Here is a 25,459-nt window from a genome sequence, read left to right as displayed (position 1 = left end):
AATACAGTTTCAAAATAGAAGGTAGGCATTTTCTTTCCTTTTTATTTTTGAAGGTAAAAATAGAGATCGAATCCCAATAGAAAATTGAAAATATATAGTGACAGATCCAACTAAATCCTAGAAAAATAGAAGCAATATAAGCCTTCAACACTGGCACGCTATATCTTCGTGGGGCCTAGGCAAATTTGAATTAGGGGTCTCCTGTTGATGGGGACCCTTTTTGCCTATAGGATAACTCGCCACTGGTCTCCAAGACACAAATAAAAAGTTATATTTAGATGAAATTAAGATACTAGGATATTTATTTCGTATTTTAGAACCATTGGAGAAGATGTAAACATTAAAAAAACGAAGCTTTTATAGTGATGAATGAACTAATTTTAGGATAGAAAACAATAAAAATAACGGCTAATGTTTGTATAATACAAAGAATTTCCTTAATATTTTGAATGACAAATGTGACACCATTATGCGGGCCATTACCTGAACACATTAACGCTTGTTTTTTTCTTTTTATTTTTTCTTCAAACATTTAATAATTTTTATTACTTAATCATTGTTAATTTTTTTAACTTTGTCTTAAGTAAACTGCAGCCAGAAAAAATGANCCCTCTACCTAAGTAGATTAATTGTTTAATTTAAGAAGACATTTAATTATCATACTTTTTAATGTTCTTACTCATTTTAAAACGTTAATTGTGCTTTTATGCAAAGTTTCTTTTGTAAATTTTCGCTTTTATTATTGAAATTAATTGTATGATTTTATTATTTTCTATAGAGTGAGCGACAAGTAAATACCATAAACCTGAAAGTCGATAGGGAAAACACCAACTTGTAAGTGATATTCGATAAAGGCTTATGTAAGATATCAGCCATAAAAGGTTTTCTTAATGATGATTGATTGGTTAAGGAAGTAGAAATAATCAACGATAAGCATATTTTCATAATATTTTTCTAACCAATTACTGTGAAGACAATCATATTTTTAACCAATCATCGATTAATATGTAATTGAAATTAAATCTTACGTATAATGCAGAAAACTACATATGTTCGTTGGAATATTCATAAAGTATTTTTCTTTGTATTTTTTGCGTATAAAAGTTATTTTTACGGCTTAAAATTGTATAAAAGTAACGAATTATAATTTTCATTCATACGTGAAAGGACTTTAATTATATATTCCTAAAAATAAATGTTTAGCTTATAACTCCTTTCTTTCGCTTAAAATTACGGTGTTATTTTTAGTTATTAATTGAAATTTTTTATGTTACTTAAATTAAAATGTAAAATATTTGTTTAAAGAAATCGGAAAAATGAATGATAAGTTTGCCATCTGAATAGCTAATTTTGAAATTTCTTCAGTTATGTTTAAAGAAAGGAAAGAAAAATTAATGGGGAAAAAACCGAATGCTGTTTATGACAAGCTAATTCGTGTTTAGATATGGAACTTTATTGACATTTTTTTAAAATTTAATTTATATTTATACATCAAAACTTTATATTTGTAAGTTTCGAAAGTCATTTTGATGAAAGTAGAGGAAAGAAAAGTAAAGAGAAATCGATTTAAATTAATACTTTCTCCTCCGAAAAAACAGAAAAAAAGAACTCGATCGACTTTAATTAAATAAAATTAACAATCAGATCGAAAGAATAATCAAATTGGAATTCCACAAATAGTTAGTTTAGCTTCGATTTCTAAATAATAGACAAGAATAAATTATTAAATTATCAACAGCATCATCGTCTTCTTCTTTTTGAAACTTTAAATAGTAATTTTGTACCCGTGACGTTTTAAAACACGATTAAAACTTTTTCTAAGGAAAAAATATGCAAATGAATCGCTTTATTTTTTTTTATAAACTTATCTGATATTTTATATCCGAAACAATTTTTATCCAATTTAAAAAGAAAAAGTCGAAATTTCTCGGAATTGATTCGATTAAACTTGCCAGAGTGAAGTAGCAGCAGCATTTTTTTTTTTTACTTGTATGTTGGAAAGACAAGAATTCCCAGAGGAAGTAACCGAGAGACCATGAATTCGTCACGAAAATTATAGATTAAGTTCAGCAACACATCCTTTCACCTGTCTTACCTTCATGCCAATTCAGACAGGTAATCCTATATAGAAAAAAAAATGTATATATATACATCACATGCTTCTCTCTGCATCGCATAATCTAGTAATTCGAATGCTATTCAGAAAAAAATCACTCTTGTTCAAATAGTTTAAATTTACATTTGATAAAATTGGCTACAAGATTTTAAAAAATGATTAAAATCTGTAGTTTGTCTGCGTGTCTAGACGAGTTTAATCAGCAAGTAAAATATATAGGAACTCATTGTGTCTTCAACTTCAATTTAATTTCCTAGTTTTAAGAAGAATTCATTGCTAATAAAAATAATAAATTCGAGAATTAAATTCTCACGCGAACGGGTTCATATTTTCCTGGAAAAAAAATAATAATGAAGCTTTATTCTGATATAAATTTTCTAAGGATTTATTCAAACGTAATATATGTGACGTTTCGTGACGATGGGAGTTTTGCTGTCACGAAAGGGAAATAAAAGAAAATTCCATTCAGTTTTACAGGTATAATACTTAATACAATCCTTTATTATATAAAATATCTCCCCTCCCCCAAAAAAATGTAAACTGCGCTTTAAAAACTTCGATTTTTAAAATTTCAGAAGGTTTATGACCGAAAAAGTTGATTTTCTTTTATATTCTTTTAAATATTTTAATAAAGTTTATTATCTAAAAATCTAATTTAGTATCACCAGGCTTTGCGTCTAATTAAATTCACACTTTTCCTATTTACGTCGCCGTTCTCTATACTATAATCAATATATTTGTAGATCCTTCATATTTTCTAGGTGATGCTCTTATCTCAAAGCTTATTAGAATCTTATCAGCCGAGAGACTAATGATACTAGAATGCTAATCCATTCAGATAAAATTTATGACTAGTACGTGACAATTTTTAAAGCAAAACTTCTGATAAATCGAGATTAAAACTAGTTAGGGGAAAGAGGGGAGGATATTATAAAATTAAATTAAATGAAAATGCAGGAGATTTTTTTTAATAGTACAAACCTTTCGCATAGCCTCAAGGTCCAACTAGCTATGATCCATAGAGATACCATGAAGACGAGTAACACAGTTCCCGGACATATAGTCATCAATGTCTTCAGTACAAACCTCGTATTAAAATTGATCCTGTTAAGAGCTCCTATGCTTCTGGATGAAGCATCAGTGAAAAGTTTACTATGTAACAACATCACTCTACAAATAAGGTAGAGACGGAGAAACATGGGCAGAGAAAGAGTAACGTCAACAGGCACCAATTTGGTTTCCGAACGGCCATTATGGTTCGATAATTTAGTAGTCCAACTGAAGTAATATTCTCCTGGTATCGGATGTATAGCACACACTATAAGTTCTAATAAAATTAAGCTGATCCTTTGCAATGTCATAGCGATCCTCCAATCATCCGCACAATTATCAATCAGGAATAACTAGAATATAAACAAAGATCTACTTTAACAACGTCAATGTTTATTTATTTCTTTTAATATTAATAAAAATCTCCCGTTAAATTTTATAAACGATGAATAATCATTTTTCTAGATGATAGGAAACAAAATTAAGTTTTCATGCATATAAGTGGTTCTCTGTAATATACATAAGATAAAAATCACAGTTTATTTAACCGGAGTGTAATTTGATTGGTTGACGGCTAGAAATGGGCGGAAATAAACATAATTCCGTATACTTTTATTTATTTTTCCAATCTTTTATGCCTGATTTTACATATATTAAAGAGAATATTGACTTATTTTATATCCTATCATCTCTGAAGGTTACTGTTTGTATTGTTGACCCCGTTTAAGGAAAAACTATTAATAATTTTTACTAAATTATTATTAAATATATAAATTTATATAATCTCTAAAGTAAAAAAAATTCACTATTTTGATAAGCCACGAAAAATCACAGGCAAAAATAAATTAGGTGTACTGTCAGAAAAGAAGAACAAAAGTGATGCTGTGATAATAATGATTAAAAAACAAAGGAGGAAAGAGACATAAAAGAAAGTTAATGAACATCAGAAAAAAGAATTAGATAAAAAAAAGGGCAATGATAGAGAAGGAAAGGAAAGAATAGTAAATTGCTGAGAGAACTTGGAAGAATAAGAGCTGAAGATAAATTTGAAAAAGGTAGGAAGAAAAACATGTCTGTAAAACGTCAACAGCTGACAGTTCGATATGCAGCCATGTCTCTAGTACTCGATACACAAATGTTCCAATATGTCTTTTGTTGGACGTGGAGGACATATCTTTAACTTTTCCTTCTCAGGCTGTCTGCTGTATGGGAAAATAGTAGTGCTGATATTCTAGGAAGAGTATTCTCTTCTGAGAAACTAAAGTGATGAATGGCATTATAGATTACCTATGAAGTCACATCATCTATCACTTATCATCACTTATACGGTGGTTCGACTAATCTCTAAATATAGACACTTTGGCTTTGAAAATATATTTACCATTTTCTTATTTTAATCTTTCCTAAATGTCTTCGATTTTTAAAGGTACTTTTTATTGTTTTTATTGTTAAATTATCTTCGAAGGTTAATTGTGTTTACGTTAATATATAAAAACCAATTTAGTATCAGGATATTAATTAGGAAATTTATTAATAAAAATGCTCCTTCTAAGTAGTAATTTAGTCCTACGGTAAATAGTTACTTTAATGAGGTCTTTGTCTCTTTTGCATGTTTAAGAGAAATCTTTAAAAATTCCTTTCTGTTCTCTGTAGATATTCAACTTTGGTAAATGGAACTTAATGAAATTCCTCCTCGAATGACATTTTATTGCATCAAGAAAAGTAATTTCTTTTCAGTAAAAAAATAAAAAAATAAAATAAGAGGGAGTTTTACTTGACATTTTGCCTCTTCGATACAAGCTGAATGCATAATTTGTATAATAAAATGCTAAGTTCTGACAGAATTGAAAAAAATAATAGAGAGCAAAATTGACTCTCTTCGATTCAAAATTAATTATTTGTATATTGAATAGATACAATTATCTAATTTTTTTTTTACAAAATAAAGCAGTTAAATAGGTTATTTTACGTTGTAGTAATTCTAACGGGTAGGAAACTCGATACTGTTACAGTAACATGGATCGTTCGGGATGTTGACATAGTAAACATGGACATGCTAGTGAATTAACAGTGCACTCCTTTATTTGCACACGATCAAAGATGAATCAAAAGTAAACCGATAAATTGTCATTAAGTTTAAAACGATTTACTTAACAAGATTTATCTTTATTAAATGTAAAACTTTCCAAATCTTTGTTCGGATGCTGATAAGATCTGATTAAGGAGCTTCTCCTAAGTTTCCATTCATTTGGATGAAGATTTATTTAACAACGTGGTGAAGAGTCCTTCTATGATTAATCATTTGTAACGATCTTTCTCTTCTATTTTGTTATCCAAAGGCGATTTTCGGATAACAAAATACCTTGGAGATGTTTAAAGCTATCAAATTTAATTAATTTATTATAAAAAATATATTCCATCTTTCTTTTTTTTTTTTTTAAAAAATAACAGATATAAAGTAAATACGTTTATATGGATAAGTTTTCGGCTTGTATCTATTTTAAAACTTTTATACTGTTTTATTCATTTTTTATTGAATAATTCAATATACGTCGGACGTAGGTTGTGTTAAAATATAAATAAATACAGGCTGTCACCTCAAAGTGGTCAGATCTTGATTACCGTTTCATATACGAAGAGAAAATCACGAACTGGGATTTTGGTAATATCTTCGGACGAAGATTTCAATATGAAAAGGACAGAAATAGATTTATTAAGCTCCTCTAAATTATTCAATACAGTCAAAATAAATTCACAGTAGTAGTAATCTCGTTAAGAGTTCAGTGGTTTTCGTTAGGTTAACGTTAAAAAGTGAAAAATTTAGTACTTAGAAGAGATTCTAGTAGTGAAAAATTTAGAATCTCCTTTCTTAGTACTAAATTTTTCACTGTTCGGGAGTTAATATTTGATCAATGAATAAATAGAATATGGAATAGTGACAAAGAAATCAGTAAATAAACTAGTTTTAAAGCATTGTCTCGCTTGTAGTTTACGATAAAATGTTATCATGAAGTGAAAGATAAACAAAATAAAAAGAAAACTTTTTAATTAAACAATGGATATTTCACTCTTTCAACTCGATAGAGGAGGAAGTAGATCCAATATTTTGTCTTAAATTACGTGATACACGTAGGATATTCATATACAAGCAAGCCGAGAAAACAATTAATTTTTTGGCCATCTTCATCCATAATTAAAATAAATTCAGTTCAATCAACGAGTATATCTTCAAACGATTTAGTAAAGATCAAAAGAATATTGAAATTTATAATTATTTAATTGCCACTCGTAGATGCATCAAGGAAAAAAAAATTCAAGTAGTCCAGTACAATAGATTTAGTATGCGAGTATTGCACCCTTATTTCCTTTAAAGTGATCAAGTAAAACACTTGATATTAGACAAACAAACATTCAAACACAGTAGAAAAATCTCATTAACAAGCATATTTAATCATTTTATCAAGGTTCTTCAGTTGTTTGATAGGTGAAGCGAAAGATCAGAGAGTCAAGAGAACTTAAGTTGAAATGAAGAGCCAAAAGTACTAATCAAATTAATGTATCGATAGCAAGTCAGAAGAGAAATTTAGAAAATTTCAGCATTAAATTAAATGAAAATTCAAGCCAATGAAACAATAATATTAAGGAAGAATAAGCCTTAGTAGTAGGTCAAGTGAAGAAATTGGCACTAGTCAATTGAAGGTTTCAGTAATAGGTCAAGTGAAAGATTTATCACCATGTCAAGCAAAGAGTTCAATATAAGTTAAAGAGAAGACCATAGAAACGGTTTAAATTACGATATAATTCAAATACAAGTTAAAGAATTCATTCGTATTTTATAAATTATTACATCAATTCAGCATTCTGACACCATCTTACTATAAATAACATCTAGTTTATCCATGAAATTATAAAGTAAAAGAGATTTAATGGTGTGCATCACGGAAGAGGTAAATCTCAAAGTTGAGAAAGTCAAGAAAAGAGAATTAGGACTTTATCCTGGGATAGGAAAGAAGGATTTAAAGTTTTGTAAGAAGTTCCTGATAAAAAATTATAATAAAAAATTGAAAAAAAATATATAATATAATATATATTTAGTCAAAATAATAAAACTGTAAGAAACTATGATTTGTTTTAATAATGCAAAAGAATTGATTGAAAAATAATGCGATTCACTCCATTTAAAAAAGAATGAGTAAGGTCTTTTGAAGAAAATTGCTTAGAAATAAGTTTTAAAGTGTTCTTTGAAACAGATTTCGGTCTTAAAAATCAGAATTTCAAAAAAAGAATTTCTCGGAAGACTTTTATAGACACCTTTATCCAAAGAAAATGTAGTAAATAGAGTGAAAGAAGACCATTTCTCTTAAGAAACGGCAAATAAACTTAAAAATAACTACAGATAAAATTCTTGTTTCGAATCAAAACACTTAACACGAGCCACAAAATAATAAATTTGCAACAAAATAAAGAAGAAAAAAAATTNTATTCTAAAAAAAAAAATATCGATTTTATAAAGATCCTAATAAATTATTAATAAATTTATTCCTGTTTATAAAATCAAAAGACAGATTTTTAAATTTTAAATTAATTTCTTTTTTTTTCGTTTTAAATTTAGATAAATATTATAAAGTTTCATTGGTAAAATGCTTATCTTTCTACATACATTAGCATTATTTTTAGTTCTACGTTACAAAAGGAATAAAGTTTTTAGTGTAAAAATAATAGCTTATCAGCCATTATACTGATAAAAAAAATTGATTATATACAAGCCATATGCGTTCTACACAGTTGCATGTGCTAAAATAGTAAAAATTATCTATAATTTTCTCTATAAAAATGGCCTAATTACGACTTTTAAACGTTACAAAATTTATCAGTTTCTAACGTTTATAAACTTTATCCCCTTATGGTAAATTTTAAAACGTATCTTTATATTATCCTAATGTATTTTTCTTTAGTAGAATTGCTAAGCTAAACAGAGAAGAGAGATTACGGAACGTTGATTAGTTATAGAAGAAAGAGAGATTATGCATATCAACTATTGCAGAAGCGAAAGGATTTGCTGTGGATCAATAAGACTATGTTTGTGAAAAATCTTATGAATATTTTAAACTTTCTTTAACTTAAAAAAAATTGTAAGCTTATATATATAAAAAATATACATAAAAAAAGTTCATTTTTAACTCATCGTAGAGGTCCAGCATCCCTTTAAACCTTCCTATAAAGTGGTCTACAAGCAACTAAATCAACTTCCCTCTTCTTCGTTGTATTATCGACTTCTTACTGATAAGTAACTTTTAAAAAATTAGCTAATTTTATACATTAAAAAAATAAAATAAAATAAACTATGTAGAAATTTATAGCCATAAAATCGCATAAAATTTGCATAACTTTTTTAAACCATTTTTTTCCTTGTATAATTATAGCAAAAGATTAAGAAATTAATCCACCTGACTTATTTATTCTCTATAAAAATATCTCATTACGTATTAAAGATGCAGATTTATTTGGGGACGACTAATTTTAAACCACAATATAACTAATTTGCATTAAATAGTCATTAAAACAAGATTAAATTGTTAATTTAAATTGCTTTTTTTTCTAAATCACCTTAACGCTTCCATCGCAAGATTAAATGCGTTTTGAAATCAAATTTAACGCCCTTTTAGTCTAATAAATAATTAAATTTAATGATATTTATGTAATATTGTTAAATATATTTTTTAAAAATATAAAGTTATGTAACAAAAAGAAGTGGATTTTATTGATGATATTGTTTGATTCCTATGGGAAGGGAAGAAGATTAAGCTAGTTTGTAAAGTAAATAAGGAAAGTTTGCATAATATTATAAGTTTATATGCAATTCTTTAGTAGTTCGAGATATATATTTTTATATTTTTAATAAAAAACGGAATCTTTCTTCAGAAACCTTTCACGAAGAAGTAAGCTTTTTATTTATTATTCCCCATCCTCTTCCATTCTAACCAATACAATTTATCCTAGGATGAAACTTTATCATATTTACAATTCTCTGTGTGATTTATATCGGTATCGAAATCATAGGTTTATCATCACTTAAAATACTATTCTCAAATTGGCAATATTCCAGGAGAATCTGACGAATTTAATATGTTTAAATGTATAACAAAGTTCATCAAACTACTAAATTAATTTGGACTTTTCTAATGTCTTAAGATAAATAAAATTAGCTCAAAAATTCATTAAAATCTCATTAAATGTTTAAAATAAATTTTAAAATTATTTATAATTATTTTCCTCTTCATCCTCCTCTTCTATAGGGATGCTGTTTTTCTCAAGAAGAGGAGGAGGAGGAGAAGAAGAAGAAAAATCATATTTTTTAATGATTTATTGTACAAGTAAGGTTGGAAAAATGTTAAAGGAATATCTCAACGTGTTTATTTTAATGTTATAGCAGTATTCAGCACATTAAATCAAGAAAAAAAATCTCTTTGACCAATCAGAAAGGTGCCAAAAGTTTTTATCATACTAAATTATCTCTCCGTAACGAAATAATTCTAGCATTTAAAGCTTATCTAGAAGCGAAAAAATATATATATTATATTTGTATTTTATTTTTTTTAAAGTTCGTTTTTTCATTTTAGAAAGAATTGATTCCTTAGTTTTTTAATATAGAAAAAAAAACGATATCAAAAATAGATTGTATCGATTAAATTTTCTTTTAGAAAATATCGAAAAATAGTTGTCTATAACTTCTATAAGAGAATGCTGTGAATTATGTGTAAACAATATATCCTTTCCAGAAAAGTTTCTGCTAGAATTTATTTTAAATCCTTTCATCGGATAGATAATGCTTCTCAAAGCTTCTATTTTTCTCCTTATAAAGTTCGAAAATGCTTTCTATCAAGTTTTTCGACTGTCGAATAAGAAAAGAATCAGTAAATTTGATGAAAAAAACATGCAGATTTGATACATTAACGAGTCGAACTTTCGAATTTTATACAAGAAATCAAAGAATATTTTAAATTGTTTATTTAGTAGTTAAATGTTTGCTTTATATTCTAAAAAAAAAAATATCGATTTTATAAAGATCCTAATAAATTATTAATAAATTTATTCCTGTTTATAAAATCAAAAGACAGATTTTTAAATTTTAAATTAATTTCTTTTTTTTTCGTTTTAAATTTAGATAAATATTATAAAGTTTCATTGGTAAAATGCTTATCTTTCTACATACATTAGCATTATTTTTAGTTCTACGTTACAAAAGGAATAAAGTTTTTAGTGTAAAAATAATAGCTTATCAGCCATTATACTGATAAAAAAAATTGATTATATACAAGCCATATGCGTTCTACACAGTTGCATGTGCTAAAATAGTAAAAATTATCTATAATTTTCTCTATAAAAATGGCCTAATTACGACTTTTAAACGTTACAAAATTTATCAGTTTCTAACGTTTATAAACTTTATCCCCTTATGGTAAATTTTAAAACGTATCTTTATATTATCCTAATGTATTTTTCTTTAGTAGAATTGCTAAGCTAAACAGAGAAGAGAGATTACGGAACGTTGATTAGTTATAGAAGAAAGAGAGATTATGCATATCAACTATTGCAGAAGCGAAAGGATTTGCTGTGGATCAATAAGACTATGTTTGTGAAAAATCTTATGAATATTTTAAACTTTCTTTAACTTAAAAAAAATTGTAAGCTTATATATATAAAAAATATACATAAAAAAAGTTCATTTTTAACTCATCGTAGAGGTCCAGCATCCCTTTTTTATCAACAGAATTAAAGAAATTTCATAAGTTTTAACGTTGTAAAAATTAATTAAAATGGCTAAAAATTGCTTTTTAATTTAAAATATTTTTTAAAAAATATATGAACAGGATTAAAAAAAAACTTATTTCTGGACGAGAAAATATGTTTTGTAAGTATTAAAGAATGTGTTTTTAGTTAGAGAAGATCAATAAAAGTTATAAAAGATCCTTCGCTAAAAGGACCGTTTGGATGAAACAAATCCCTGATAAATCGTTCAGGCCAATCTAATAAGTGTCAAAGAACATTAATTTAAGAAGAAATACTTTATGTGAACCTCTTATAAACTCCGATACCTGATCTTCCTTCAAGGTAATTTATATTCTCCCATTTATTCTGCCATTCAAAACTATGGACAACTTCGAAAATATTAGTTCTAAGAAAACTACCGGAAATAAGTTTAATGATAATCTACCGATTTAAAATTCATCTTGACACACGCTAGAGGAAGAATTTTACATAATTTTTTTTTTAAATACCACACGCTTTACTAAGGACGGATAGGGAAGGAAAAAAAAATATATGATGAATAATAACTACTTGAGAAAATATTTTAGAGGAGAGTTTCGGATCGATTCTTTCAAGTTATAGAAAAAATAATATGATATTTTAATTAAGAAATAACTGCTGTAAGAGGTTTCTATGGATATATTTAAACAATGATACAAATTAGTGAGAAGAAGAATCTTGCAAATGAGGACAGGAAAAAACGAGGTCGTAGACCATTCTTGCAATCTGCAATTTCTCATTAAATTGTTCCCAACTTAAAAGATGTTGAATGGAAGGAGAGCAAACGAATGTCTTTTTATTTTTTATTTCCTTTTTTTTTATTTAGATAATTATCTAGTATTGTTCGAGACGTTGCTTCATTACGATCGTGTTAAAGAAAGCCATTTATATGAGTAACGCGACTCTCTTTGCTTCGATTTTCCTATATAGAAAGTAGATTTTTAGATCCAACTTAAACTTTTAAATGTCCCCAATGGCATTCTAAATATACTAAAGTGATACAACTAGAAGAATTTAAATGAATTTTTCAACTTAGTATAGAATTTTGATGGGAAGATGACGATAAATCTCTTTCCTTTCTCTCGATTTTCTCTTATATTTTACAATTGTTTTCGCTAGTTATCGTTAAGTTTAATTAAGTAACAAACTTAATTAACATTAAAATATAGTTTTATTTTTGTAAAATATTTGAGAGATTTATTACAAATTAAAACTAAATAGTTTAAGTTTTTAAAATATGTCAGCCATGCGTTGGCATGTTATAACTTATATTATACAACTTTAAACATTCTAAATTAAACTAAACTTACTAAAATTTTAAAATATTTTGTTTTTTTTTTTATTATTATTCTTCAAAAATTAAAATTAAAAATTAAGTTTCGTTATTTATAATTCTAAAAATGTATCCAAAGTTTACCGGTTTTGATCTTCCTTTTCTTAATAAATTTATGAATTCTTTATTAAATTACAAAATGAAAGATATTACTGGATAGGAGATAAATTACATTTTATTACGAATAAAATTTTATGATCGTATTTTAATAAAGCGAGAAACAATAAAGGATAAAGTTCAGAACGTACAAAGTCTATAGGAAAAGCATTAACTAGTGTGACTTTACATCATTCTCTTACGTATTTTTTTGATGTAAGTAAAAATTCTAACACTTTTCTTGTACTTTTTTATTCATAGAAGCTTTCAGACAATATTTATAATTTATTTAAACCTTTAATTTTTTCTTATTTATGATTTTGAAAGCTTAAAATGTCGCAGTTTTTATCAATACCTTACATTAGATTTGGGATCAACTTGAAAGTTGAATTCTACATTTATTTTCTATTTTAAATCATTCACGATCGCGTATAAAATATTTCGAATTTATTTTACTTTAATAAAGCAAAAAAAGAAAGGATAAAAAATTAAATAAATAACGTAAAAATAAGGGCTAAGTTGCGCGATTTATATCACTCTGATATACTTATTTCTTTGATGTAGATTTAAATCTCTCCTTCTCAATATATTTACTGCAGTTTATAGGCATGAATTTTATTTAATGTAAACATTCAAACTATCTTATTTAAAATTTTACAGCTTTAAATTCGCTTAATACTCAACTCAGCACCTACTTTTAGATTTTAAGTTAATTTTTTCTTTTTAGCTTAATTCCAATTTTCCCCATTATTTTAACTATATAAATATTTACTTTTATAAAAAAAAAAAGAATAAGTTTAAATTAGAAAAAATTAAATTATTTTTTTTTCTAATTTGTGTGTAGAGGTGTTAAATTGGTTAACAATCAAAGCCATTCTGGCTTAGAATTTTATCCATTTCTTTGATTCTTTCAATGATTTTAATGCATTTAGAGCGGAAATTGTTATCGTATTGTATTATATTAGTTATGACATTGGAAATATCTTAATTACATCCTTCAGGGTGGAGACAAATCTCCAAGTCTGACCATGTTTGATTTAATTACATCACGACCAATTAATGGCGACAAGACTCGATGTCATTTCATCAAAATGTCACACAAAGCTGCCGTAAGTTTTAATTCTCTCCAGATTATCATCATTATCGTAATTAATACTCAAATTATATAAATATTTTTTTTTCTAGTTACTAGAAACAAAAATTACATTTCGAGATTCTTTAACGGATTTATATATAGGCCTATATATATATATATATTATTAAATTGCAAATTTTTAGTTAAATAATAAAACAAGAATGCTCATTCAAGAATTCTGTAAATAAAAGGAATGCCTTGTTTTAATTTTGACATCATATATATCAAACTATAGCCGCGAATACCTTTCTTCAATTAATACTTCTAAATCTTCGTTAATTATTTCAAAATTGTTAAACATTATTTCGTGAGATTTATATATTTTCCACAAACTTGTCTGAACAGCTATTTATATAAATCCATCAAATAGGTGTGTAAAATATTTTAATTGAGGCTATAAATTTGCGCATTTTTGCATTTTTAATTGGGATAAACAATTTAAAGATATCCCCTCTTGCATCATTTATCACCCCTTGGCATTCATTTTGCTCGACCCTGATGGCATTTGAAGACCTAACTCGATGGAACGGTCCAATACGCTTTTAAGGGATGGTGGGATTTTAGAGATAAATTTGTCTTCCTTTATTTCTTTAAATTTATCCTCATTTATTTCTAAATTTATCTTTTCTTTGTTTTATACGTATGCATTTCATTTTATTTTCGACTTATTCTTCGTTATTTTCTTAATTTATCACCTTTTTTTTTACAATTAACTTTATTCATTCTTGATTCTTAATCATTCCTATTGTTACTTAAATTTCCTTTCTTTGTTTTCTCTTATTTACTTTCCCTTTCTGATTTATCCTATTTTGTTTCTTCAGTTTATTCTCCCTTTACTTCTAAATTTATCATTCTTTGTTTATTCAGTTTTAATTTTTATCTCCTAAATACTATTTCTTTTCAATGCCTAAGGTTATCCTAAACTTATTTAATGTTTTGTTTCCAAAATTAATCTTTATTTTTAAGTATAAAATCATTATTTTGTTTTGAACTCTTCCTACTCTTATTTCTCAATATTCTTAATTAATTCTTTTTCTAAATTTATCTTCCTTTAAAAAAAAAAAAAAAAAAAAAAACGTTTAAATTCTAGTTCTGCCTCTAAAATTATTTTCATTAATCCTTTTATTTTTCTTATTTCCTAAATTTATATTCTTTAAATCGTGATTAAATCCTTTCCTTCCTTCTTAATATATCTCCCTCTTTTTTTTCATTTATCGACCTATACTTTAACTAACCGCACTTAAAACATTTACTTTGAAGACAAAATTCCACAAGAGCAATTATCTCTTCACAAGAAGAAAGGGAAAAAAAGCACTCCAAATCTACACCAATTACCAAATAACAACCAAAAATCTCAATCCAAAATGCCACCAAAAAATTCTACATTCAATATTCAATACTTTATATTCAATATTTTCGTGAGTCTATTTTACTATTCAATGTTTCTGCCAACAAAAAAAGAAAAGATTATCGTGAAGAAAATGCTGCTCATCAATCATTTATATATATATATAGACATAAGCATATATATAACTCTATATTTATATATTTTAATAATGAGATATCTTCGAAGATGATTAAAATCTTAATAAAGATTCCATAAGAAAGCATTGATAATTTTTTTTAAAATAATAATATTCTTAATAAATATAAACACTTTAATTGTTTTGGAAAGACGTTACAGTTGGGTAATTCCTAAAAAGAAGGAATTTTTATTTTATTTTATTTTATTCTTTTTATTTACTAACCGAAAGTGAAAGGAGAGCTGGTCCATTATCTTCTCACCTTCCTGACTGAAACCTAATGGAGAAAAGCAGCCTGTGAACCGAGTTAAATTTTAGAGGTTCTTTCTTCAAGTTTACTTCTTTGTAATCGTATTAGAAAGATACAATTTACTTCTGCTTCAAAAACTAAAAAAAGATAAAGGATAACGTGGAGTAAAGAGTAGGACATAAACATAAGAAAAAGTTTCGAAAGTAAAATATCCTAACGTGATTATATCAAAGGCAACACGCACGCACAAAAACATGTAAATATGATCCATTTAGCTTGTGATATTTGTCGAAATATTTTAACTAATAACGTAGATATCTTGAAAGGAAAAGAAAAAAAGAAAAGTTGTATTCTCTCCGCTTTATATTTAGTTGCAGACAGAATGATCCAGATGATAATTTCGTTATTGATTCTCCCTTAAGTAGATTAAGAAAAGGAGAATACTTAACAGCAGCATTTTTCTAACGAAATTTATCATGAAAATTCAGGTATTGAAAGACAATTACTCTCTCCATTTGCATTTTAAAGTGTCGTGTAGATTCTTGACTAATCTGGTCAGCATTCCTGTGGGTGAGTTTAGCATTAAAACTACACTTGGAATTGCAACGATTCGTGTTCCAGTTAATTGCAAACAAGTCGATAGTCGAGTTTAAAGCAACATTAAATAGTACAATTTATAAATTGAATTCCCCTCAGAACTCGTACGCACTAATTGGAAGACAAAATTTTTCTTTACTTCTAATAAGCGAAAGTTCGTTTCCTGTAAGATAGTTCGATAATAATTTAATAAATTAAATTATACGATCGATAAATATCGAGCAGATTGTGTAGATAATTATCAAGATGCTAGAGAAATTCTACGCATTTCGACTCTTCCATCTCTTCTGTCGTGTCTTCTTTTCTTATTGACTTTTGGCCTTCTCTGTTGGCCTTCTACACATCCCAAAGGTTCTATTGGATTTAAAGGGATTTCGACTCCAAGTCCTTTTTAAACGCGGTTTCTGCAGTTATCACTGGACATTTTTCAAGCGACACAACACAGTGACAAGCACATTTATCTCACAGCCGCTCCGTCGCTTTTCTACTTCACCTTTAACAGTTCCAAAATTAATAGTTAATAATATTTCTTCTTCTAATCTCATCCACTTACTTATCTATAGCAAGGATTTTGGTTAATTGTCAAGAGGACATTTCCATTATATAAATTTGAATTCTGCAAGCTTCTCCTTTAAAACAAAGAATCGACCTTTTGTTCAGTTTATAAATAACATTCTAAGCCCATCAGACTTGTCAAAATTTAAAAAAAAAATGCTGAAAGGAAACTTGTTAAGTAAGGATATTCTACATAAAGTCGGTGGGCTTTTCATTATCGAAGGAAAAAATTCCAAGTTATTATCGACTTGCCCTTCTTTGTCACGAACTTGCTGTAAGCGTTAATAGAAAGCAATTTAGCCATGCCAACCTCCCACAATTAATGCTTTCGTCGTCTAAAAGACAAAAATATTGAAACACTTAGCCAAAGAATCAACTTTTACCTTAAATGGTTTCTTAAGAAAGATTTATGATTCAACTTTGCATGTCTGTTGCCATAAACTACAACTAAATATTGCTTTACGCTCGACTACATAAACGATGGCCGAATTTCACAAAATTTTCTTTAATTTTTCAATTAATACTTCTAAATCTTCGTTAATTATTTCAAAATTGTTAAACATTATTTCGTGAGATTTATATATTTTCCACAAACTTGTCTGAACAGCAATAAGTTATAATGAAGTTATTTCGCTATTTTATTTTAAAAATATTTTAAAATTTTCAAGAAATTTATTTGATATATTAATAAAAATTTATAAATCCAATAAAATATTCATCGTATCATGCTTCAAATTTTGATGTAATTAGCAATTTCTCCAATTAATAGGCGTGTAACACACTAGTTATGAAACTTTCTTAATCGAGATTGACACGTGGCTTTTAAAAACTTCATATAATATCAGTCTTCATTTATTAAATTTATTTTTGAAGTAAGTCTGTGAATTAATTAAAATTTCACCACTTAATATTAAAAATTTGTTTATATTAATTTTAAAACTTGGCCTACGAACTGTAAGAGGAGAATAAAAAAAAATTTATTTTTTCATCCTCCTCCTCTCCATTCTCTCTCCTGTTGAGTGTATAATTTTGTTTAAAATTAAGTTTATAAGCTATTTATACAAGAATAACAAATGATTGTAATATTCAAGCGTCATTAATTAAACAAATTGCTTAATGTGCAAAATTAATCCACTAAGTTTATTAAATGAACTATAACATATTTAGTGGAGAGGAGCCAGAGTTATGGATATGGTGGATAACTCAATGGTCATCTCGCTTAGATGTATAGGATTAGTGTACAGTTCTGACTCGTTTCTCATCTTTCGGAGCAACGGGATCAATGAAGTGCAGCTTGTCACTTAATACTTGCTGAAGTCGATCTAATGACTTGACCAAATGTTTGTCGGTATCGAGTGGACAGCAGAGTGAAGAGAGAAACAAATCTTTAGTTGCCAAGGGTATGACAAATATAGATTCGAACGCGTTATGCAGCTCTATTTCCAAGATAAATAGCGTTATCTGCACCAAAATCAATTTCGATAGGAAAATTGTTGGAGTACTGACTCGACGAATTCCATAAATGTATTGGATAATTTCATATAAAATATTGGTTTTGATATCTACTTTCTGATGGTGTAAAGCTAAAAATGTGTTCTAGTTATAGTTTTACTCCTTGTCCTAAAATTTATCTAAGATCCACCTACCGGAAATGGCTTTTGTGTTTCAAATTTGTTACGTCTAACAGCGTATGTTTATATTTTGGATAGCTTGAACTACATTCTTAACGAATGGCATAGTTTTAATCAGATACAGGTCACTTTAAAGCATTTAAAGTATAAATTTTAAAAGAATCTAAACTGTTATAGAATAGGCCTGGTCGTTTTTTAAGTTATTCTCTTCATTCCTTTCCAAATTCTATTCATTCTTTACTAAAAATTTATGGAGTAAATAAACATCAAACTATTCCAAAACAACTGAAATATATAAATAAATATAGACTTTAGAAATTCTATAAATTAATTATCGGGTCTACATAAAGTTTCAATTACTGTTCAATCATACAGAAAGTAATTTTTATGTAACAAATATACGTGTAAACATGGCCTGAAACAGTTAAACATTCCATTGTAAAATGCTCAAATCGCTATAAAATTTTAAAGAATGTCTAAATAATTGAAATATCGCTTTCGGTGCATATTTCTTTCTTAAACGAAATCTTAATAAGGAACAATTCAAGGTTAAACAGCACGCCAGAACGTTCGATATAACTCGATGGTTTGTGGACTGTAGTCATTACTCGTTGGAAATAATTGTGTCGTGTGGTATTTATTGATTAGTCAGCAGGATGTGGTCGACGTGAATTGACGTTACTTTTATTTATTTAAATAACAATGCCTTCAATTTGTAACGATCCCCCTTTCCAGTATAAAATCATAATTTGTACGGAGTAAAAAAAAAAGTACAACTTGTCTAAGAATAAAAATTCTTAATAGTGATTAACTAATGATGTATCCCGCTTTGTAAGATTTATAAGAGATTAAAGAATCAATTTACGTGGTTCTATTTAATCAAGAATGATGAATCTTTCAATTTTTATTCCCCCTTCGAATGGCAACAAATAATGATAACTTACTAGAATCACGAAGTTCCGATTATTATCTAATCTATCTATCTTTCAATATAGGCTATATAGCAATAAACTAATCAATCATACGAAGAGGTAAAGAAAAAAAAATTCTATTTTTATCCTGGAAATGTTTCTATCGCTTAAAGAGATATGAAAGTATTTATTTAGCTGAGGAAATTGAGAAAAAGTTAACAATTCTGCCATGTAAATAAGACTCTTAATAAGAATGCAATCTTTGCTTATAGATATATGAGTTAAGACAAAGAATATTTAAAGGAAATGAGTTCTTTTCGGGGGTAGAAACCATTTTCTGAACGGAAACGTCTTCTTCCGTTGAAGAACTAAATGACGCGACTAACTTTTCCGGTGATAAGAGTTACCGACTGTTCTTTTGAGAAGTGAAAAATTCGATGTTGCCGTGACTTGCAACTATCTCACATAAACCATGCTTATTGCCATTGACTAAATGACTTCAACCGAAGACGTTTATAACGACACAAAAGAAGCTCTTTCCTCTATCAATATCCGACTAAAATTGTGTTTTCCATCTTTGATAAATGAAGAAAATTATCATTCGATTTATATTTTAAAAAGAATTATTTAAAAATTTTCATTACTTTTATTTTTTTCGTTTATTTTTAAAAATTATTTCAAGTTCTAATCGGTAAACGCCCATTTTCTATACTTAAACTAATTAAGTTGTTGTTTTAAATATAAGTAACCAATCGGAGAGAGAAACAATCTTTCGTAATTGATCGTTTAACGTTTATTGGTTCTTGACAATATGAATAATGGTTTAAAGTAATTTAATTGGTTTAACAATTTCTTACGTTCTAAGTGGATTTTTTTAATCCTTAAAGCTTATTGGTTGAAATTTTATTAAACTGTAAATATTTAAAATATAATTCAAATGTTAAAAATTAAAGTTCGTATAATAAATTTTAAAATATTTAAATTAAATTATATGATTAATAAATAAGTGATTATGAAAAATTTATCAAAAATAAATTAAAGAATTTAATAATTATTCTGTATGGAATAAATTTAAATTAACGAAATTTAAAATAATTACGTTTAAATCTCTTCGCTTATTATTTAAAACGTCTAATTTATCATTTATGTTTCTGTTTAAAATAATTTATGCTCGAATAAGTCTTAAATTTTTAATTTTATGGCACAATTTTTCATCTTGTTTTATTTTTTAAAATCTACTTGTTAAACGAATGTTTTGTGTCACATAATATTATTTTTCAGGTAACAAGCTAATATTCTGAAAATAAGGAACAAATTTACATTATTACAAAAAGATGATAATGATTTCATCTCTTGTAAAAGGTTTAAAAAAACAGAAAGAGAATTTCTAGCAGATTGAAAAAAGGGCACAGAATCTTCTAATCATCATGACGTCATATGTTTCTAGTTCTACTGATCTTCGGTTGCTATAGTAACGGTTGGAGATTAGACCAGAAACATTCCAAAGTAGATATCCACGAGAAGATAAAGTAAAAGAGGGAAAGCTAAAGATAGGAAGTTGTGGAATGTAGCAATTTCGTGGGTGACGCTCTCTGCTTAAATCAACCAAAATTCGCGTTTGTTGTCTAAGCTCATCAAATACTTGGTCTTTTTTTTATTATTATTTATTTATTCAATTATCTCTCTAACAATTTCTTTTTTGTGTTAAATCTTCATTATTAATAATTTATCATTTCAAATATTTCTACTCGCATTAAAATTATAGAAAGATTGTAGATTTATCCATAAATTTTGAGTTTTGCTAGTGGAAAATCCCTGTCAGTACCATTTCGCATATAACTAATTAAACTTTCTGAATCTCAATTTATTCATTGAAATAACTCATGTCTACATAAAGTTTCAATTACTGTTCAATCATACNTTCTACAAACCTCAAACGTCATTTCAAGTAAGGAAGATGTAACTATGGTAACGCTACAAACATCAATAAATTCAACTTTGGTGGCAAATCCCTTGAGAAACAAGACCCCCATGTCTGCTAGCATAGTAACAAATCATTGCTTTTGTCTCTTCTCCTATCCTCTTCCCTTCTTCCTCTTCTTTATTTATTTTTTTTTATCTTCTATACGTGTCTGGTCATTTCTTTCTCCCGCATCATGCGGAACCTTTTATCATCTCTTATTAATGCAACGTTCCAGGTTATTTTTTTTTTAATCCAGCAAACCTGAGTACTCTCTCTCTCTCTCTCTTCTAAGGATTTCTGTAGCATTTCTGTCGAAATCTTAATGGTGTTTACTGTAAAAAAATGCCTTAAATTTTGTTTACATACTTGAAATTTTTAAATCTCTTTAAATATTTTTGAATTTTTAATTACATTTACGCAATTTTATTTAATAAACAGATGAAATGTACCGAATTTTTTAACTTTTAAATCGATTTTTATTCGTTTATTTCGATCGATTTAATCTGCCATCTCGTGTCAATTATAGCAGAATTTGTCCAATTTTTAGCTATAATTCTTTATTTTTTTTTGTGTGTGTGTGTGTCAACATTCAACAAGTCCAAAAGTGTAATTTATAAAATTATAGAAAAAAGTACAAACGTTCAACAGGTGAACGGGTCGATTTTTGAATCTCTCCATTCTTCAATAGTACGAAGATAAATTCTTTACAACGCTTTTTCTATTCCCAAGAACTTTAAAAATAAGAATATAAAATATAGAAAAATATATTTAAAATATAAATTTGATATTTTAAAAACGAATGCTTTATATATTTTATTTTTTAAGGCGTTATAAGATGGAAAAGAGAAGGAGGATGGAGAAGAGGAGTAGGAAGATAAAAGAGAAAGTTATCTAAAATCATACGAAATGAAACTATAAAAACATGATTAAATTTAAATATTCATGTTCACATCTTTACTAAAATATCCATTTACAAATTTTACATCTTTCCTGAAGTTTAAAGGAAATATTTCACGTGTTTCTGAAGTTGAATCACGTTCCTCTAGTAAAAACACACATATATCTATATTTTTAAGGGGTTAAAAAATGGAAAGAAAGACTTAAGAAATCATACAAGATGCATATTTTAAGAAAGAAATTCTTATTTATTTAATATATATTGCATTAGGGTGGTGAATTTTGATGATAATTCAAGTTATATGTAAATTCAGAATACAAGTGGAAGATGGTTCGGAAGATGGAGAGAAATTATGAATAAAAGAAAAAATATATATATATATATATATTCATTTAAAATTGTTTTCCTTAAAATGTAATGAGAAAGTTTTATTTCACATTTTCAAATATTAAGTAATTAAGATAATGATATAACTAATATTTAAATGGGTAATTAAGCAAAGAAGATATTTATATTTTATACATTTTTGAATGATCGAGTAAAGTGAATTTTAAATTTAGTAACGCTGAAGAGTTTACGATGTAACAGAAAACTAATGTAAGAACCACGATAACGACTAACTATTTTGCAAGTTTAAAATGGAATAATTTTAAGAATTAGATCAGAAGTTTTCTAAAATGGATAATGGGCTGAATGTAAATAATTTTCTATTATTATTTTCCCTATTTTTCTATTAAAATTTTCGATTTTAGAGCAGAAGAAAATTAATTAAATTCCTTATCAGTTAACCTAGTTCGGTGTATGAATAGAATATTTATATATAAATTATTTAAGTAATAAGTTTTTATTTTTAAAATGTATTTAAAACAACTTTATAAAATCATTTTAAATTACTTTAATCAGTTAATAATTTTTATGATATAAAAACACACACACAGTAAATATAAAACAATCGGAAGTAAGTGTTAAAAATCTATAAAAGAACTTGTTTAAGAAGTGATTAAGTTTGGCAAATGTCACAATACGTAGTCTTTTTTTTCTGTGTTTGTGTCTGTGTCTTTTTTTTCTCGAATTTAGTGGAAGAAACTAACAGATGAGATGGAGGTCAGGTGTTTACTCACAAGCAAAATCGATCAGTGACATGCACGGGGGGAGTTCAACGTACTACTGGGCGAGTCGTGCGCCAGTTGTCATGACAACGGAAGTTCATGAGATTAGGTTACTCGAAGGTCAATTAAAACATTTGTGTGTCACAGCCATACACACATACACACATCCAAATTATCTACGGAGAAAGGGGCCCAACCCTCTTTTATTGGATAATTAATCAAAATCTTGATGTACTCTTTGATAAACTGAGTTTTAACTTTACGAAATTTTTATTCTTAGTTCATACGCACGTAACGTTATTGAGACGATTGTGTGTAGATTTGTCAGGGCGCAAGAGGTTGATAACATCAAATCAAGAGGATAAACTCTGACCTTTTTTATTGTTTCGATGTATTAGTGATAAGTATCGATCAGTTGTAATTTGTTTTGTTAAAGTTATATCACGTAATAAGGGACAAAATTCTATTATTTTCATTGTAAATACTCTAAAAATTCCAAAATTGTTTAAGTTTATTTAATACTAATTATATAATTTCTACTAGTTATTTTCGAATTAAATATTAAACATTTACAATTATTAATTTTATATATATATATATATATACTGAACAAGGTTACGAGATAATTGAGTAAAATCACTTCACTTCTTGTTAATTATCCATCAGGAATAATTTATTTGATAAAACAATTTCATATCACGTCAGCTTTACTTAAAAAAATCATAATTAAACTTAATGAAACGATAAAAAAGTTAATAATAATACTAAAATATATTGCATAAGTTATAAACAAGCCCATAATAAGTGTCCAAAAGTCTGTTTATAAATTTTAACTACGTGCGAGAATGATAATAAAAATAAAAATAATAATTCCTCATCGATCACGTGACGCACTGTGAAGCTTTTTATCGTTGTTGATAACGTGCATAGGGAAGCAGTATCAAAACAACTTGACATTTTCCTTTCCCGCTTAATCTTTTCCCTTAGAATAAATTTTCTAGAGGAGATGACGCGTGTTGTTTTTCCCTTCTGGCTACAGAATTCGAAGGAGAAAGCTCATTTACAGGGGACTTAGGACGTGATACTCTCATCCAAAGAAATATCCACCCTAATAAAATTAGTCTTGTTATTGGATCTACTGCACGTTTTAATATATAATTCACTGTAAAGATCTTTATACCGTTTCACTTCTATAGTAACAAATCGATGCCCGTTTTCTCTCTTTCTCTATAGTTTTTTATTCTTCCCAATTTCCTTTTCTCTCTTTAAATGATTATAGTTTTGATCACGTGAGTCGAGTTTATTTTTTTAAATGGGGCATTACACGATCGGATAAATCGCTTTTGCGATAGAGTTATTCGAAAAGTTAATTCCTATATAATTATATCTCTGGAGATAAGATAACTCGGCGCCTTGTTTATAATTTTTGCACGTTTTTAATCCGAGGATTAACCTAATTAAAATAATTTTATCTATTCAATTATACTGTCGTGACGTGATTGAAAGTTTAATTTACTCAATTTGTATGCTAGTTAATTTAAAAATAATTATTGAATTAGATAGAATTTAAATTTGCAATCGAAAAAAAAAAAAAAAAAAAAAATATAATGAGATGATTTACCCAAGTGATTAAATAATTGGTTATTTCTTTCAATGGTTTTGAAGCCAATGTAATTTCCAATTTTTTAGATGGAATTGAAATTTGCAAACTGCGTTTAACATTTGCGCCGTTCTTTGCTTCGTTTTAAGATAATATTAGATGCTAGAAATNGATTATTTTCTGTTGTAGTTTGAAACAAGAAAAAAATAATAATAATAAAAAAGATAGTTTTCAAGTTTAGTAAAGTCATGTGATCGTAGAGTTTAATACTAAACTATAAAGTCGATTATATTAAAAGTTCCATAAAAATTCTTCTATATACTATAAAAAGTATTTTATGAAGAGTAAATACTTTTTCTGAACTTTATGATACGTTTCTCTTTAAAATATAAGTTCTTTTTTTCCTCGTTTGTGTTATTTTTATTTATTTTTACTGCACCAAACGGTTGAAAGGAATTTGTATCACGTGATAATAAAATATATAAAACTTTTCATATTTTCTATTAAAATAATTACCCGTTATAACATATATTTCGTTAATTTCTACAACGCTTTCCCCCCTGCTAATATGATGGATGAATTCGATTCCAGATGCTTGGCCACGCGGATAGAAGATTCTGGTGGTGTCGTTTCCGGCAGGAAGCTACGTCCTGTTTGTCGGTGTTTGTTCACGTGACTGCAGCAAAATAAGAAAGAAAGAAGGAAAGAAGGGTCATTGACCTTACCTGCACCTCCAGGGCGTGGTAGGCAATGATTAGTCCCAGCAGCAACAAGGTGGACACGCTGATGAGTGTCTTGAGAGCGGTCGAATAGACAGATGCCTGCGGGGACAAAAGAAAACAATCAGTTCTCCTAATTGCATCGCTAAACAATATTCTTTATA

The 25,459-nt window shown here is 27.4% G+C and overlaps 1 protein-coding gene across 1 annotated transcript in view; it reads right to left on the bottom strand.

The window, feature by feature from the left end:
* LOC111620759 (small conductance calcium-activated potassium channel protein 2-like) overlaps positions 1 to 25,459 on the bottom strand; it is a 61,058-nt gene that overhangs the window by 16,124 nt on the left and 19,475 nt on the right. Inside the window, exons 2-3 of the mRNA XM_023362754.1 lie at positions 25,302 to 25,397; positions 3,098 to 3,519 (exon numbers count right to left, since the gene is read on the bottom strand). Coding sequence (XP_023218522.1) covers positions 3,098 to 3,519; positions 25,302 to 25,397 — 518 coding nt within the window. The remainder of the gene's footprint in view (positions 1 to 3,097; positions 3,520 to 25,301; positions 25,398 to 25,459) is intronic.

Source organism: Centruroides sculpturatus, unplaced genomic scaffold (genome assembly GCF_000671375.1).
Source record: "Centruroides sculpturatus isolate CEXI.00-Female unplaced genomic scaffold, Cexi_2.0 scaffold204, whole genome shotgun sequence".
NCBI classification, from domain to species: Eukaryota; Metazoa; Arthropoda; class Arachnida; order Scorpiones; family Buthidae; genus Centruroides; species Centruroides sculpturatus.
The sequence above is the reverse complement of the archived record's forward strand: the minus strand, read 5'-3'. Positions and strand labels throughout refer to the sequence as shown.